The sequence below is a fragment of the Gadus morhua genome, chromosome 1, assembly GCF_902167405.1.
Source record: "Gadus morhua chromosome 1, gadMor3.0, whole genome shotgun sequence".
NCBI lineage: Eukaryota > Metazoa > Chordata > Actinopteri > Gadiformes > Gadidae > Gadus > Gadus morhua.
Window position 1 is genome coordinate 17,643,364 of NC_044048.1, and position 18,868 is coordinate 17,662,231.

The 18,868-nt window shown below is 43.9% G+C and overlaps 1 protein-coding gene across 1 annotated transcript in view; it reads right to left on the minus strand.

The window, feature by feature from the left end:
- LOC115543285 (cadherin-4) overlaps nt 1–18,868 on the minus strand; it is a 240,099-nt gene that overhangs the window by 135,590 nt on the left and 85,641 nt on the right. The window contains exon 3 of the mRNA XM_030355708.1: nt 2,444–2,467. Coding sequence (XP_030211568.1) covers nt 2,444–2,467 — 24 coding nt within the window. The remainder of the gene's footprint in view (nt 1–2,443; nt 2,468–18,868) is intronic.

The window sequence follows — 18,868 nt, forward strand, 5'->3', positions numbered from 1 at the left end:
AGGCCATGGAATTTAACTGTACTTGAGTACGGTTGGCGTGCTCACACTAGCCAAACAATCAAGACTTTAGGGGTGCAGAGGTGTCAAACGGACTAGGGCACGGTACAGATGGCCTAGTGTGAGTGCTCCCCTAAAGACACGAAGACACAAACAAACACAACCACTTATAAACCAACCAAATACAAAACAAAAAATGCAGCTAGGCCCTGTTCACATCTGGCCTTAGCGTGCGTCATAGGTGATCCTATCACATGTGCAAAGATCTGTGTGAGTCAGTTCACAGCTGGCATTTAAATGCGTCTCCTTATTGGTTTTCAGTGACCACTTTTGACGGGATCTCACCTCCCAGCTCCGCACTCAAACAAACAAACACACACATCGTTGCAGTTTGCAACGATCAAAAGCGTTGTTGTAAAAGAAGAAATCGAAACAGTGCAGACTTGGCTATTGTTCCTTGCCGTGTTCCAGGCACACCGAATCGACCCAGATGTTTGACGCAGTCACATTATTATATCGGCGTTTCAAAACGTTCCCGAGTACGCACCTCCGCTTAGGCAGAGGACGTCATTTGGGTCGGCGGTCCGATCATGTGGCTGAAAACACATTCACGTACACACACCGCTCAACAACTCTGGCCATACGTGGCACGGACAACCACCGGAGGCGGTCTGAGGGACAGAAGGCACGAACGAGACACACACACGCACACACACGCACGTACACATTAGACTAAGAAGGAGCTAGGTCCCGTGGGCGTCCATTTGCCGTAAGGTGGCATCGGCGCCACCACCTTGTTTATCTCCCGCTCTACCTTTGTTAAGCATATGTGGAGCAAGAGATGGCGGCAGGGAGGGAGGGATGATGTACAGCGTGTCAGCCTCTGCTCCCCATCCACATTCATCAGCCAGCGAGGCTCTGCCATCGCCATATCATTTACCTTTATGGCTCTGGCTGACAGCACCGCACACCGCATAGTCATCACGCATACAAGCACGGGCCCCACAACAACAGCACACCGCTCCTGCGTTTGTGTGTGTGTGTGTGTGTGTGTGTGTGTGTGTGTGTGTGTGTGTGTGTGTGTGTGTGTGTGTGTGTGGGGGTCGTGAGTGTGTGTGGGCGAAGGGCTAGCAGAGAGGTGGGTGTTACCTGTCACCCAGATGTACTGTATCTATCTACCGCAGATCTGATCAGTTAACTGTGACCACCTTGTCTCTCTGCGCCGAGCAGAGAGAGAGAGAAAGAGAGAGAGAGAGAGAGAGAGAGAGAGAGAGAGAGAGAGAGAGAGAGAGAGAGATCAGACAGATTAAACATTTTGTTACTTCCTGGAAGCACTTCTGAGTGATGTTTGCGTACGCCTGGGAACATTTATGCGTTTTAAGTCCTTAGGGGTTAGGTTTGTGGAAAAACGAAAAGGACTCATAGTGATAAATAAACTGTTTAGGAGGTGGATCGAATCCCTTCAAAAGCCTGTTATCATACCCTCCCAGCGGTCTCAATGATTTTGGTTAAATCTGGAGGCTGTCAGCCTTGGAACGTGTATACTCTAAAACCAACAATTTCCAGTTGCCAAGCTATTTGATCAAGGCGTTGAGAAAAGACATTATTCCAATTTTCCCTTCTTGTCTTGGAAGAAAATAAATATCAGAGTACCCCTGCGGATTAAACAAAAATCAGCGGGGGCTTTCTCAAACTCTGATTGTCAAACTTTCACGATTACAAAGCTTTCAGAGTTTCACACCGTCTGTTATTATCTTTAGTGTAGCGAGTGTCGTGTTGAATACACCTGCAACAGTAAACACTGTCACACTGAACAATGACTGTGGAGCTGTTCAGAATGTACCCCCCCGCCCCCCTTCCCGTCCCCCTCACAGAACAAATCCGCACACCCCGTCGTTACATATCCACGGACCCGCGGTTGCCCTCTCTGCGTGTCGCCGCTAGATTTCCTCTCCACAAAACAAACACATTCCAATCTGAACCCTCATTTGCATATGCAGACGAACAGAGTGAGATGAGATGTGTGTGCGTGTGTGTGAGTTAGCACCCTTCCCGATTAGTCTGTAACAGACAAAAAAAGTTGGACAAAACAAACCGAGGCTGTCTCTCACCGCTGGGAAGCGACAACATTTACACTGGTGAGTCGGCGGGTGTCAGGAATCAACTTTCCGATCCAAAAAACGACGATTACTTTTGTAATCGGTTGTTCTGAAGCAACACCCGCCAGCAATCAGAGTACAAAAAACGAAGATCAACGGCCCGTAATCCGTTTCACCTCGTGAGTCAAATGCGGGTGATTGCTGGTGGCGACGCAAACGTCGACGTGGAGCAACCACACACACCCACACACACCTGCACCAACACAACAACACCCATGAGACACAGCAACAGGGGGGGAGGGGGGAGGGGAGGGGGGGCACAGCTGACTGATGGTGCGTTGCCTTACCTTTTTGTGATGACACGGTGGTATCTGCGGATGAGAGAACACAGGGAGACAGAGCAGTGAGTAAGAAGCTGACACTCACGCTGTCTAGCGGACGATTAGGATTCAGCACTTGACGGACGCAGAAGTGATGTCCTGCAAGGGAAACAAGGCGGCCAGGGGGGGGGAACACACACTGGGGGTGTTACAACACAGAGTGTGCCCTTATCGGCCACACTCGTCCCCCAGGGCACATTTGCATTTATGTTTATGTTGGTTGATACTTGCACATGCAACAGGTTGCACAGTAAAGTACACTATACCAATAACTCGAGCCGTGTCTAGGTCTACGCCAACACCTACACTCCTACACCTGAACCTACACCTGAACCTACGACACCATATGCATCCGATTATATATGGTGGGTACCCAGTTGGGTACCGCACTCTTTACTATTAATGGCACCTTCTTCTTTCATTGACAGGCCCACTCTCAACCGGCCCTGGTGTGACAGTCCAAGCCCCCGAGTGGCCACCCCTCACCCTGGTGCAGGAGACATCGTTAGCCCGCCGGAGACACTCGCTGCTACAACTGCTCCATTTTGGGAAGCATAGCATTTGTGCATCCTCAGAGACATTCAACAGCTTACTCAAGCTTTGGTGATGGAGTTTGGGTTGTAGGGATGGGTTTATTTTGTTTGTTGTGTCAAATGTTCTTAGTGAATTTAAATTATTTTGCAACTGAAATTCCATTTTTGTTAGGACAGAGAGTAAAGTAAGAAAATAACAGTATCCAAACATAACACCTTTGCTCTCACAGAAAAATAGACACAAACATGCACACACAACTCACACGCACTCAACCCTAGACAGCCAGTCTATTCTCACTGAGGAAGACATTGAGAGTAGACATGTTTGAGAGCAGCCCTGTGTGTAAAATGATGAGTCTCCATAACTCCATAAGCCTCTAATCTCCCTCACGATTTACCTGGAGAGGGCTCTCTTAAAGTAATCATTGATCTGTGGGTACTAGACGGGCAAAACAAACCCTTTTTACTTTCACAAGACATTTTAGCTTCTCACTCTTGACTCGTGAGAGGCACTCGTGGATTAGATCTGACTTAGTTTAAAGGTTGGATGAAGAGAGATACTAGTATTTTTTTTATAGAGTATTGAATCATTTGGTAAGCCCCCATCAGAGGAAAGGGGCCGGTGCAGGGGCTGGCGGTGATGGAGAATACAGTAAATCCAGCTTATTGTTCTCATAAAATATTCACCAGGACATTGTTGGTGAGCTCCCGAAGGTTTCATTTTTATATAATAGACTTGTCAAGAAATGCTCAAATGAAGAACTGAAAGAAAAAGAAAAAATGGAATGACTCAAAAATAAATCCCTAGCATCTTGCCTCCTCAGCAGTCAGAGCGGTCCAGCACGCCGCTTTACATGGCCGGCTGCCCAAGAAACCGAACGGCCGCAGCCACGGGACAGGAATAATTTAATCTGGACCGATTTTTTGGTGTGTCAGGCTGCCGCTTCGATAATCCACCGCTTTACCTAATTGTCAGAGTAAAGATGCCAGGCATTGTGGGAGTTGTGTCCGTTTTTATCAAAGCAGCAATGCGTGGAATTGGTCTAAGGCTTTAAGCCACACGGAGCGTCTTTGTTTCGTGAGGTGTTCCGGGGAGGATTTGGCCAAAAAATATTACTCCGGCGGTTATTACATGGTCTGGCTGTCACCGGCGGTCTGTGCATCTCTTCTAATCTAGAAGAGACACTTCTCTTTATAATTAGAGTCACTGAAGCACACACTCGCCGACCACTACAGAGAGCATCGTCTCGGAGAGGTGCTCGGTGCCTTCCCTTTGTTCCCTTCCAGACGGAGTCTCAGTCACTCCCACGCTGAACTGCTGCTTGTGCCCTTTAGGTACTGTAGCGGCCATCTTAATTATTATTCAACATGTTCGCTTCAAATTAACATGCCTTACAATGGCCTCCTTCTTTTTGGTCATGTAATATAAATGAAGTAAATTATGGGCCCTGACGATCATTAGTGTACCAGAGGGCTTAGCTCCATGACAGCACCGGAACCTGAGAGAACCTGCATAGGTCACTGTTTTCGTCTACAGACAGCCATGTGGGAAGAGAAATCTGATAATTACTAAGAAAGAGAACATTAAAAAAACGAAGCAATGACAAATCATTTCAAGTAGCCATTATCTCACCATTTGGGAGTGGGGTTTTATTGAAACAAAGACAGATTCTCATAAGACTAACATTAGTTTCATTACACTCATCCATCAATACTGAGCATTGAAAACTGAACCCTCACTTTGATTAATGTCACTGCACCCAGATGCAGGGTTGGTTGAAAAAACACAAATGATTAAGATTGCAAAGCAGTTCACTTTTCCCCTTGTCGCTACGATTTCTTTAAATCCCTCCATTGGGGAGGATGGGTTTGAAGACTCATTTAGGGTGAACCATGTATGGAGTCTGGTAGTGAGTGCCCACTGAAGCTACCTTGTGTTGTTGGATAGGATGTAAATAAGGCTGTGCGTCGATACGGGATGGCAAATAGAGAGGCATAAACGCAAGCACAGAGAACACCGTGGGACCTTGAGACGTTAGAGAAGGAAGATTTAAGACAAATGTGCAAAATAAAGGCCGTTAACATCTCTCTTCTCCGTGTCTCGTGTTTGCAGCAAACTGTCAAGAGAAACAGTAGGAGGGAAGGCAAAGAAACAAGGAGAGCAGAAATCCACACTAGTGGCACTGAGAGGATTTCTTTTTTCACTTGGGTAAACAAAACTCCTTTTATCAGGAGACTTCAGTGGAATGTGACTTCCATTTGTTTCAAAGGGACATGAGTCAAACCTACAGCAACCATTTCCGGGTGACCTACTATTCAGTAGAATGGACTCGTGTAACTATGTTCACGGTACAATAGCCATGGAACATTGGAGGTTATTTTTACAAATACTTTAAGCTAACTTAAAAAAAAGCCAGTATTTGGATTTTATTATTTGGAACGCAGATTAAAAAAACAAATGAGAAGTGTGAATGCATTATTGGCGCTTTTACTAAGTGGTGCCCTACATTTATTTCCATACATAAATAATTAGTATGACATTAACTCGACCTATCCTATCTGAATATGGATTTTTTTATTTGAATGAATAGTTTTCAAATTAATATATTATAAATGGAATATATAAACGTGAAAAACTGCAGACAATGAGTATTAATTAAAATCGTTATTAGTTAGCGCCTGGAGACTCTGAATTTAAGGACAATCATCACCAAAGGCGTCCACAGCGTTAAAACCCTTCATCTCGTATATATTTTTCTCACCATCTCTCCCTCCCAATGACATGTTTTTCCGGGTCCCCTATATAGTGTCTCTCCATACAGTGATATGTGGCTAGGCTTTGATCTGAGCGGATGTCACAGCTGGCCAGCAGCTGGGCCTGAGTACGTGTGATTGGCCCAGCTGGCTTCCTGTATGCACCCGTACAGACAAAGGACCAAATGGCTCCAACCTGCACTTAAGCACTGCAATACATCGTGAGGCCACTCTAGTGCATTGCAGATTGCAGCTGTATCCTTTAAGCATGTTGAAAGTATACCAATACACTACAGCACAGAGGGGAGCCCCAGAGTCCCATTATATCCATTTCATTGTTATTGAGCTAGACGGCTATTGGAATCCTGTCTTTCATTGACCTCTTAAACGTGTAGCCCCTCAGCAGTCTGCTCTGGGAACAGCTTTAATTACAATCAGATATGGCGATTGATTTTAGTCCCATCATGAATATCCCGGCCAGCTATTTTCATTCCCTCATTGAGTCTGAGAGCAGTTATTGTCAGATGGTTTAATACTCCATATCATATACAGACAGTGAACGGGAGCTATGTCAGCATTTATGATGCTGGTATGGCATCGATGCGCTGTCACTGAAGGTCATACTGTAAACTATTCTAACTTGTAACTAAACTGAACTAGGTTGATGTATGCAGTCCTACAATAATCTCTTGCTTGAGCTGAAGTCATGAATAAAGATGTTTGCTAGTTCCTTGGGTGTCACTGTCTATTTTGATTGGTTTGCGACTCTTTGATGCTCAGAACATGGGCTGATTATTGACAAGTCTCCCATTAAGATAGAAGTTCCTCATTAAGGAACACAGGCACATTCACGGCAATGCGTAATTAAATTATTGGGGGGAAGACAGCGCTTGCCAGAAATGTGTAGGCGGCGCCTCGGTTTTCTGTCATTTGCTTAACTCAGCAAGGCTGTTAGAGCAGTTAACAAGTGGCATTGAACCTGTTACAGGTGCCTTCCTCAACCTCTATAATGGATGTTACTTTTTTTCCCAGCACTCCTGGCATAAAAGTCAGCCGCACTGTTATTCTGCCAGGGACAGCAGGTGATTGGCACAAATGGGGCAGTGTCACCTTTTCCCAGGGAGCTCTAAATTGCAGTGCTGATAAGAGTTCACTGGTAGACAGGGACCGTCTCCCCTCCGGCACCACAACCACCACCAACACCACCACTCCCACCACCACCACCCCCACCACCACTACCCCCAGCACCACCACCACCCTAACACAGGGAAGGGGATTTCACATGGCACGGCCTACGTTCATGATGTTGTGTCTTTTTCATAGCGGTGCACGCCCTGCCATAATGAAGGAGTTATGTTTTTTTGGGTTGTTTTTCATTTGTCAGTTTAATAATTCTACACCAGAGATGTTGTAGATAGATGTAGTGAGTCAATAATCAATTACATCTAATTATTCTTCAGCAAGATATTTGTTATGCCCTCGTATTTAATTTTTCACCTTTTTCTTCGCAGATCTTTTTATTTTATTTAATAGCTAAAATATATGATAATTCAGATGAAATTTAATTAGACACCATCAAACCGAGAAACGACAAATGGGCCAGCCGCAGGAGAACCCTATGAACCACGTCGAGTCGTTTCGTAGTAAATCAGGCGATTCCACCAAACACACTGTGCACACCACCCAAACCTTAAACTTAACTCCAGATCAGTGGAACAACCATTTGTTTCTTTCATAAAAAAGGGACAAAAATCTTTAAAAAAAACAGCTAAATGCAAGTCAATAACAAGAGTGCCCTTTTGACACACACACGCAAATACAAGTTATTGGCATTTAGCTTTTTGTGCACGCATTTTAAAAAGATGCATTTAATTATTCATACAGCAAGAAATGTTCCATGGAAGCCTATGGTCCCGCTTTAAACGCAAGGTGTTGGGACAGAGGGGAGAGTGTGTGTCTGTGTGTGTGGGCATGTGTGTGTGTGTTTGTGTGTGTGTCTGTGTGTGTGTGTGTGTGTGTAACTTGTTAATTAGATCAGACTAACGAGGCTGCAGAGCGTTAAGTAATGCAGGTAGCATCCTTCAGGTACAGATGAGGAGGGGGAGGAGGGGGGAGAAGCACAGGAGCCCGCATGCTTTCCTATTATGCACTAATGAGGTGTCCGCTAATGAAAATGGAATGCATTTATTTTGCAAACACAAAGGGGGTTGAGATGGATTAATTGCTGCACTACAGCAACATCTAAAAAACAGAAGAGCATGGCTTCCCAGTAGCGTAGTAGGAAATCCATTAAACGGGTGTCCTCACAGTCCAGCAAACAGAGTGTGTTCAAAGACACAACAGGCAGTCTGGCCGCCTATACTTGAGCCTCATAAACAATGCTTGAAGCACAGAAGCACACAAATAATCTTAGTGCAGCACACTTGCATCCTCTCTAACCCGGCTATGAGTCCACATATCTCTCACCCACAAAGTCTCGCTTTCTTTTTGGCGTCGGCTTAACACAAGTGCTTTGCAATGCCATAATTGTTGTGCTTAAGCATTAAGACTGCAATCGCGGGTCTCTCTCTTGTTGGTGCAATAAAGAGCAATTCCAAAACTAATTGCATTATTGTGTGGAAATGTGTGGAGCATCGCTCTGTGTTATCAACATTAGCCCCAGCAGTCCACACAGCCAGCCATCCGTCATCCGTCAGATCGATAGCAATAAGAAAATAACAATAGCCAACCGGACAAATCAAATATTTACCCAAAAAATCCAATATCTCCAACACAATTAGGTGTCAGCTTTCTGAGATGGACCAGGGATCTGGCCAGTCAATAGGGGGGCGCTACAGTCACTTATTAATTCTGGTATAATTTTAATTATACCTCCATTTATTGTGTTCATTTTGGAAATGTAAACGTATGTTTCCAATGCCAATGCAGCCCCTTTTGAATTTAAATGATTTGAGAGAGAGATAGAGAGAGATAGTGATACAAAGACATAGATAGAAAGACTGACAGAGAGACAGAGAGAGATGGCGACAGGGAGAGAGAGATATAAAAAGAGTGAGATGGATAGAAAAAGATAGACAGACAAGAGAAAGAGAGGGAGAAATTTAGAGAGAGAGAGAGAGTGAGAGAGTGAGAGTGAGAGAGAGAGAGAGAGAGAGAGAGAGAGAGAGAGAGAGAGAGAGAGAGAGAGAGAGAGAGAGAGAGAGAGAGAGAGAGAGAGAGGGGGGGGGGGTGAGGGACGGAGGAAAGGTTGGCTACAAAAGCCACAAGCCTCCTTGTCAAATGGAAACAGACACCAATGGAAACATCATCACGGCGATGATCTAATTCATCCCTACAGGATTTCCTCTCCTAAAAGGAGAGCAGAACTGCTGTGATGGGCCACTGAGGGCTGGATTTCCCTGCGGGCGATCTTCAGAGAGGTCAGACGTTACAACCGCAAAGTACAGCACGGAAGAGGGTGAGAGAGAGAGAGAGAGAGAGAGAGAGAGAGAGAGAGAGGGTGAGAGAGAGAGAGAGAGAGAGAGAGAGAGAGAGAGAGAGAGAGAGAGAGAGAGAGAGAGAGAGAGAGAGAGAGGTTACTGTGGTCACTAGAAGCCTCAGCAGATGGTCCTTGATGAGATATTAGAGTCTGGCTAGCGAAGGCTGTCCGTCTATCTGTCTGTCTGTCTGTCTACATTGGGACACGCCCCTTACGCCAGCTTGGCTTTCGGCAGCAGCAGACAGATGCCTCTGTAGTCAAGCCAGACTTGACTGGTGGGGACGTTGGCACGGGGGCAACGCGCACACACACACACACACACACACACACACACACACACACACACACACACACACACACACACACACACACACACACACACACACACACACACACACACACACACATCCACACACACACACACACACACACAGTCCTCATCCAGTCTGTCAGAGAATAAAAAACGACCCAAAGTCCTGCCTGTTGTGTACTTTTTTCTCCCCCCCCCCACCCTGTGAAACACCCCCACTCTGTACCCTGGACATTTGCATATTCAAATTCAACTTGTAATTATGACAGATTTCTCCTGTAAAAAATTATCTGACTGATCAAATCCTTATAAGCTGATTCTGAATTATGGCCGTCCTCTTCACCTTCAGTCGTTCTATTGTAGTGCTGTCAGATTTGTATCAATTAAATAACAACCCCTTGACCAAGCCCTGACTCTGAAACACGCGTACCTCGTTTCCTTTGTCACAGAAGAAGGCACTACACAGACTTTTGTTTTCACACAGATGCCATGCGGATATTAGTGAAAAATTCAAACGCCTGGTCTTCAATGAAAATGAAAATAAGTGCAATAAGATTAATCCTTGTTATACTCCTCTGAATCATCTGCATGCATAGGAACCCTGATGGATCCCCAGTGAACCCAAGCTAATCTTGCCCACTCTCTCTCTCTCTCTCTCTCTCTCTCTCTCTCTCTCTCTCTCTCTCTCTCTCTCTCTCTCTCTCTCTCTCTCTCTCTCTCTCTCTCTCTCTCTCTCTCTCTCTCTCTCTCTCTCTCCCCCTCCCTCCCTCCCCCTCTCCCTCTCTCTCTCTCTCTTTCTCTCCCATCTCAGGAAGCACATGCGCATGGAGGACCCCCAGTGAATAAACCCGACAGCCTGCTTTTTCTATATATTCTCCATGCCGTGATAGCGGAAGGACAGCAGCGAGACGCTTTGGATGTGACCTTCAGTTAGAGTGGCTTCTCTATCAGTCATCGCTGACACACACAGATCAACTGTCTGGAGAGAGAGAGGGGGGGGGGGGGGGGAGGGAGGGAGGGAGGGAGGGAGGGAGGGAGGGAGGGGAAAGGGAGAAAGAGAGGTAGGGAGAAGGAGAGAGGTAGGTGAGAGGGAGAGAGAAATAGCCACAGCTGCCATACACCCACTCCCTCTCCAAACTTCACTCCTCAGTGTCCTAAGCCCCACACACACACACACACACACACACACACACACACACACACACACACACACACACACACACACACACACACACACACACACACACACACACATACACACACACACAGCCCACCTTCAACACCTCCAATATACAAGGAAACACAAAGAGACAGGCAAACATGCATACCAAACACTTTATAAATCACACTCTTTGAAACCCACAAACACACACGCGCACACTATACCACTATATATGTCCTTCCCCTATCTGACTTTCTCTTATGCGTCGCCTTTTTGATTCTCTCTTTCTTTGAGATACGGCATGCATTTCTCCCGTATTTGTCTGAACAATACTTCATACATCATGGCCTTTTCGGTTAAGTTGAGCCTTTCTTTCAGTGTGCAATTGTTTCCACTGAGTAGAGTCCTTGATTTGGTTAACTCTATGTTTCCCTGTATCTTGAAATTGCAAATGAGGGGAACCTCGAGGATCTTTGAGGCTTGAATAACGATTTGATGAATACCACTTATTTCAAAAGACGTTTTTTCATCTACTTGTTTGTTCATTGTCTTTTCTCGGCTCTGCCAGTGTGTTATATTGTTTGTGATATGGTTTATTGATTTACTTCACGATGGGAACAAGCAACAATGCACTCACAGGCAGTCACAGAAGTGTATGCAACATACAGCAACTCAATATATAGGCCTACATAAGAATGCATAAGGCAACTTTTTGTTGGCAATAACCCAACATATTTACTTGAGAGTTGTATGTCGTACTGTAAAATCCAGAATAAACGTAAATATGTAATCTATGCTACTTTGTGCTTCTATGTCTCGCAATTTCACAATTAATTATTAAACAGTGACCAATTAAACATTACTTCCAAGATAATAACTAACATTATGTTGGTAGTAACGTTGCGTCATACAACCATATATGTTTTATCTGCTAAAATGATAAGTAGAAGAATCTAAATTAAATAATCTCTCAAATACCATTAATGATCTGCATGGGGTCAGAACCACTCGCACACATGCAAGCACACACACACCAATGCTAGCACACACACACACACACAGATATAACACAAACACACTCATACACACACAGAAAATATAAAACAAAAAAGTACAAAATAGCGGATAAAAAAAAGGCTTAATAATAAGAACATTTGGATGACTTTACATCTTTCGAAAAACCCCGCTCTCTTACTCGCTGGAAACATTATCCACCTCTTGTCTCTTTGTTCCCAATGGCCTTTCTGTTGATGTTTCTGCATATTTAAGAATATTATCATAATTCTGAGATTTTTTACAAAAGCTGAAACTTTTACACCATTAATGTCATAAAATGTGGCGACTGAAATCACAACAACAATGTTATTGAAGGTACGCACTATACGAAACATCAACAAAAATAAAACCACAAAAAGCACGACAAGATGTAAAGATTTCACGGCTGAGTTCTCCTACTAATCCAAAACGTCATTATGGCGAACAGGGTTTGGCGGATCTGAAGGCTAATGTTTCAACGCTCTCTTGATGTGTTGGAGCGGGGCTGACGCTGATGGTCTTGGTTTTACATTTTTCTGGCACAACGTGGTGAAGTGTGAGATGTCAGGCGTAAAGATCACCAGACACCATGGATACACCTTTAATGTGCTCCCCGTCGAGTAAACACAGGCAGACTAACGCTCAACAACGCCCTCGCAGAGTGGACACATTCTGAGCAGGGTTTCACTAAACGGCGAAAAAGAAATAGGTGTTATATATATTTATAGAAGTTCATGCATGTTGTACGCTAATGCAATTCCAAGAGCATGATAAACTCTAATGATTTTCCAACTAACAGCATAACAAAAGGTTAAATAGTCATCATATACTTTGATTAAAGCTTGATTACACCTACCTACATTTAGTATTGTTTATGTTAGCTATAATGGAAAAAAAACACTCCTTGATCACTATGCCATTGTGAAGAACAAAGAAAAAGGCCAAAAACTAAGTGTCATCGTAAGATCTCAAAAATAGTAAGAATTTAAGAAAAAGGCATGTGCCAAGCCAACTCTAACTACAGCATTGGTTGAAATAGCAGCAGGGACGGTTCTATTTGATTGAGGGTTTGATTAAAGATCGCTACAGACATTGACAGCTACCAGAACACTTTGCATCTTCAATTCAGAAAGAATGAGGGTAGAGATGGGAGAGAGAGAGAGAGAGAGAGAGAGAGAGAGAGAGAGAGAGAGAGAGAGAGAGAGAGAGAGAGAGAGAGAGAGAGAGAGAGAGAGAGAGAGAGAGAGAGAGAGGGAGGGAGGGAGGGAGAGAGAGAGACAGAGAGAGAGAGAGAGAGAGAGAGAGAGAGAGAGAGAGAGAGAGAGAGAGAGCGAGAAAGGGCAAAAGCAAAAAGATACCTGTTGTGAGAAACAGAACAAGCCGTAAAATTGAGTTGCATCTTCCATTAAGAAAGAGAGAGAGGGCCCACGAGAGAGAGAGAGAGAGAGAGAGAGAGAGAGAGAGAGAGAGAGTGAGAGAAATAACGAGCGGTGTAGGAGACAGAGATGGAGATACACAGAAATACCAAGACGGACCGGCACAGAGGAAGACAGAGAGGGAGATACGCTGACAAGAGACGATAAAACATTTGAGAAAAACAAAAAGACACAGAGTTAGAGAAACAAAGACAGTGTATTTGCCTAGTGGGAGCCGGGGAAGATGAATAGAGAGTTGGAGATAAATGGAGCTAAAGGGAGAGAGAAAGAGAGAGGGGAGAGGGGGTTGCAGGGTGTTGAGGGGGTGCTAGGCCAGCGAGGATGGGCCAGCCTCCGGATCAGAACACTCTGTCATACTCTGACACTCTGTCATACCCGACGGGCACCGCTGTCAGTCACACACACTCACACCATGAGGAACCCCACGACCTCAGACGCACACACACACACACACACACACACACACACACACACACACACACACACACACACACACACACACACACACACACACACACACACACACACACACACACCATGAGACACCCCACGACCTCAGACACACACACGGACACAGACAGAACACACACACACACACACACACACACACACACGCACGCACACGCACACGCACACGCACACGCACACACACAAAACCATGCAGGCACCCCATGAGGAAACTCAAGATCTAAGATAAACACACACATGAACAGACAAACAAACACACGCAAACTCACACACACATAGTAAGATGCACGCACAAACATATACCAACACATTTTGAGGTAGGTCACAACCTCAAGCACACACAATCAGACATGGAGACATACACACACACAACTAGACAGACACACACAACTAGACATGAGGAATGTCAAGACCTCAGATACACACATATGAACAGACACACAAACACACACACATTCTCACACACACACACACACACACACACACACACACACACACACACTCGCACACGCACACACACACACACACACACACACACACACACACACACACACACACACCATGGGGAATCTCAGGATCTCAGATGCACACACACACACAGACACACGCAAACTCACACACACATAATAAGATGTACGCACAAACATATGCAAACACATCCTTAGATAGCTCACAACCTCACACACACATAGTTAGAAATATAAACACACACACACACATTCTCCATGAGGAACCTCCCGATCTCATATAAGCACACCCATGCAAATATACACACTCACCGACATAAACTAACCACACACAAACACACACACCATGACCTTACAGTAATGTGATGGTGACCGTGCCACAGCGCTGACGTTAAACGTAACAGAGGCATTAAAAAATACATTATAGGCAAAAAAAAAATGCAGTGGAAAATAGTAAGAACCAAGATGGAGTCTTAATGATAAAAACCTCCTTTTTATATTTCTATTAAAACGATCATAAAGAATGGCAAATACCCCACTTTAGCCAAGAACACTTAAATGTCTCCAGTTTTAAGTCACCGCATAAAACTGTTATTACATGCACACATTAGGCTGTGCCAGCTTGCTGAATGTCAAAGAGACAAAGCTTTTAAGCAAATGGCCGCCGTGTACAATATAACGGCATTGTTTGAATTCCATTCAATGGGTAGAATCTGTTGCAGCATCTCCATTAACAATGTTGCTTACAATACAATTAGCACCCGCTTGTTGCTCACAGCAACAAGCGGGCAGATTCCATTACTGGGAAAGATGGGGACCTAAATAACACTCAACCACCCAGTTACGCACACATATTCATACTGCTCATTCAGGACCAAAAGGTTTCTTATTCCACATGTTCTGCCTGCTTAGGTCATTAGACGACGTTAGATCAGATAAGATTAGACATCTATACTGTCCACTCCACAGTAGGGCTGGAGGATAAATCACATTTATATATATCGTGATAAAATCGGGCCCGATAAAGGTGAAATGTTTTTTAACAGATTTACGATACGCAGCGCCATGAGTCAGTGCAATGCGTTCAAGCAGAATACATTAGGGTACGCCATAGACGCCACACACACTCGCCACATGGAAATCCCCCGTAATCAAGAGAGTCGTTCCGAGTAGTTTTGTCTGCAAAATAAGTGCCCCTAACCATGGATAGATGACGCACGCTTCCAGCCCATCCCACTCACAGAAATTGACGATAACCAGCTGTGTGGAAACTGTTGCCAAAGATGAAGAAATTCTTGCTTTTTGAAGGGTTAGCCTATTTGGAAATGGTTAGGCTCCCTGATGTCTTACCAAGCACAGACTAGCATTAGCTGCAATATATGTCGGCTACCAGTCCTCAGTAGAAAGGGAAACACCACCAACCTCCACCTCCATCTCAAACGGTACCACAACACAGCACTCAGAAAGCTTGGGTTTGTGCTACCATGCTATCATCCCCCAAAGTAGTAGCCAACAGCCCAGCCCTACTGCTAGTCGAACTTCCGAAGTTTGACGACAACCAACAGATGTATCTGCTCTTCAGCCATTAACCCTAAGAAAGAGAAATCAAACCGATACAAAGAAATAACCACTGCATTTAGTACAGTATAACTGAAGATATGAAGCCTGTAAGCATGGTTGAAAAACAGGGCTTCAGGAAGCTAATGAGTGTCATGGATGCTAAGTACACGCTGCATGGGCAGAATAATTTTGTGCTGAACATCTCTCCCTCAGCTCTACTCTCTCAAGCAGCTGTTTAAATATTTACTATTTAATTTAACCATATTCAGTTTACTACCTCTAAAATGTTTTAGAGACGTTTGAAACCAGGCACTCGATGTGATGGTAATCACAGCGATTTACATTATTATTTATATTGTTTTATATTATTTAATTTCTTCTGTGTTTAACGTAAGGCCATGTTTGTTCGGTTGACTGTTTGTCACCTATTCGTTCTGATAATAAATATGTTGAAATTAAAAACCATAATTAACCTTCTGGTTTCTTTAGGATTTCTTCTAGATCTTGGCCAATCAGCGAACATGTTGGGTCACGCGTGTTATCTAGACTGGAGGATGACGAAATCTGGATGCTGCGTTTTGTTCATTTCTACAACGAATGTATTGATTCAATAACACTTAAGCTGCTTCGGAATTAGTTTTACTCGATCTCAAGATGTTTTAACTTCTAGTAACTGGTGTTTACTTTGGAAGTACAGTAATGGGCAGACTGGCTGAAGCCCGCCCCATCGGCTGCACAGTAGGGTTGACTGCCGACGGCCCCTCAGCAAACCCTGCTGACGGCAGACTTTCAGACCTAATGAGCGAGGCGAAATTTGGTCTCGCTGTGCGAGGCTACTTTTGATGAGTCCAGCAGAGTAAGACATTTTATAAAAAGAAGCTAAAGATAGTAATACGTGTCTAAAGTGCACCAGCATCTTCAGCTTCGGTGTATTTTCTTTCCTTCTTCAGTTGTCTTCATCGATGTAAAAGGAGGGCTTGATTACCAATGTAAATGTCCCGAAAGCGCCAGGCAGGCCTACAGTGAGTTATATCGAGCTGCGACACTGAGGCGGTGGTCAAATGTCAGCATGTCGTGGCTCAGCTATATCCAATATCCAATAATAAATACAACAAAAACAAAGTAGGGAAAAAGCAGCAATTAAAAATGTTACGTTAACGGAACTGTTAATAATTCTCACTGTGATGGTTGGCATTAAGGAGAACTAAATTAGTATCCAGCTGATTCTGTAATGCTTAGACTCTTAACAGTCTGCAATAACAAGTGATATAATAACACAAAGCTCAATATACACTGTTTATTATATATTTAGATACGGTGTTAATATTGTGTTAAATACGTAATGTTTGCCAATTAAAGTGGATGCCAACTTCTTCCTCTTCATAGGATGTGTCATACACCGCAAGTGATTTCAATTCCTACTGCACATCTCTTTATCCGCTATTCCATCTCAACTGCACTCAATACATTTTAATTGCAAGTGTTCAGGCGCATCTCTGAACTACGCTTTCTGCAGGCTTCCACATGGCCGAAAGAAGAACCTACGAACTAGATACTGAAGTGTGTGTGTGTTTGCGTGTGCGGTGCGTGTGTGTGCCTGTGCGTGGGTGGGTGTGGGTGTATGTGTGTGATAGCATTGTGGTTGTGTCCCTGCCATCATACTTAGTGAGCTAAGCTTTCAACCCCCTGCATCCCTGAGCTGAATATCAATTTGTTCGTTGGCAATTTTGGCAAATGGCCCAGCCCAAAAAAACACAAGGCCATCCACCCCCCCCCACCCCCCCCCACCCCCCCCACCGATCCATAGCACTACACAAAGCAGCCCACAATATGTTCGGTACTATTTACAACTCCACATTGTGCTCCTCATCCACAAGTACTGGGATCATAGGAGCACCATTGATGCTACATCAAAAAAACTAAGTGTTTTTGAACTAGGTTGAGCTTTTATCTTCAGCCGGAAAGCACAAACTGGCCACTGGAACCCTGGGCTGCTCTCCGTGAGTTGGTAGGTTTTGATTGCTCCTTTGTTCTGGGATCTACACATTTTGTTCATTGTTTGATTCTGCCCAGCAGATCAAATCACAACAAAACAGAGTTCTTAGTGAAAGCGCTTCAATGTGTCCACTGAGCATCCACCACAAATAAATACAGAGCGGTACACTCATGTTGTGGTGTGTTCTCGTTGGTGGTGGAATATTCTGAAGATTGCCTAAACCCATAACCCGTAAACACATGGGAAACTTTGTGACTGTTAACTAAAATGTGCATTAAAAAGTTCCTTCTTGCGCGACAGAAGGGGGAGAAGAGTCTCTTGACAAGAGGAAGTGTAATATCAAGTCTAAATATAAATCCTATGATCCATTCTGAAGAGCATAGTTAAAGAAAAAAACGTAATGACTAGAGTATACTTGACTATTTAGATGCCCTATTAGCTATTTGCTAAAAGGAGAACCGTCTCACACGGCTGTGTTTTGATATAATAATGTACGGCTTCATACTGGTGAGTTTGTGCGGCAAAATGTTGGACAATAGAAAACATTTTCTGACTTCATAAAATAGAAATCCAGATGAAAAACGAAAACAGATGAAATAAATAATGGAACAAAATGTTCTATGATATTTTTTGCAGAAACGATATTTTTGCGGAAAGTTATATTTGGCGAGGACTGCAACAATGATTGTCGCAGGACGTGATATTTTCAGAATACAAAGTGCTCACAAAGAATAGAGTAAGACAGGCCCCTTTTAACCATGTCCCCTTAATTAGTATGATGGATCTACACTACCTCGTGGACGGTAGTCATATCACGTTTTATAAATACAACATGCATGTCAAAGGATGAGTAAATTCTTATGAAGGTTGAATACAGTGTTCTTATTATTATCGGTCAATATAAAACATCAATAGTGTTTTATAAAGCAGTGCCACACTCCCACTCACTTCTACAAAAGAAAAAAGTTCTACCACTGAAGAATCTATTCAAGTTGTTATTAGTAGTGATTATCTTTTGGTACAAATACGTCTACATGGATGCATGGTTAATGGCTAAAGTATTTTCGTTTTTTGCTTCACATAAACTGAAAGTTTCCTATAGGCTACATATTTTCATCTGCAGATTTCGTCCCTAAAGGGATTTGTTAATAAATCTCTCAGGGCAAAACCATGTAAACCATGTGAAAGAATGA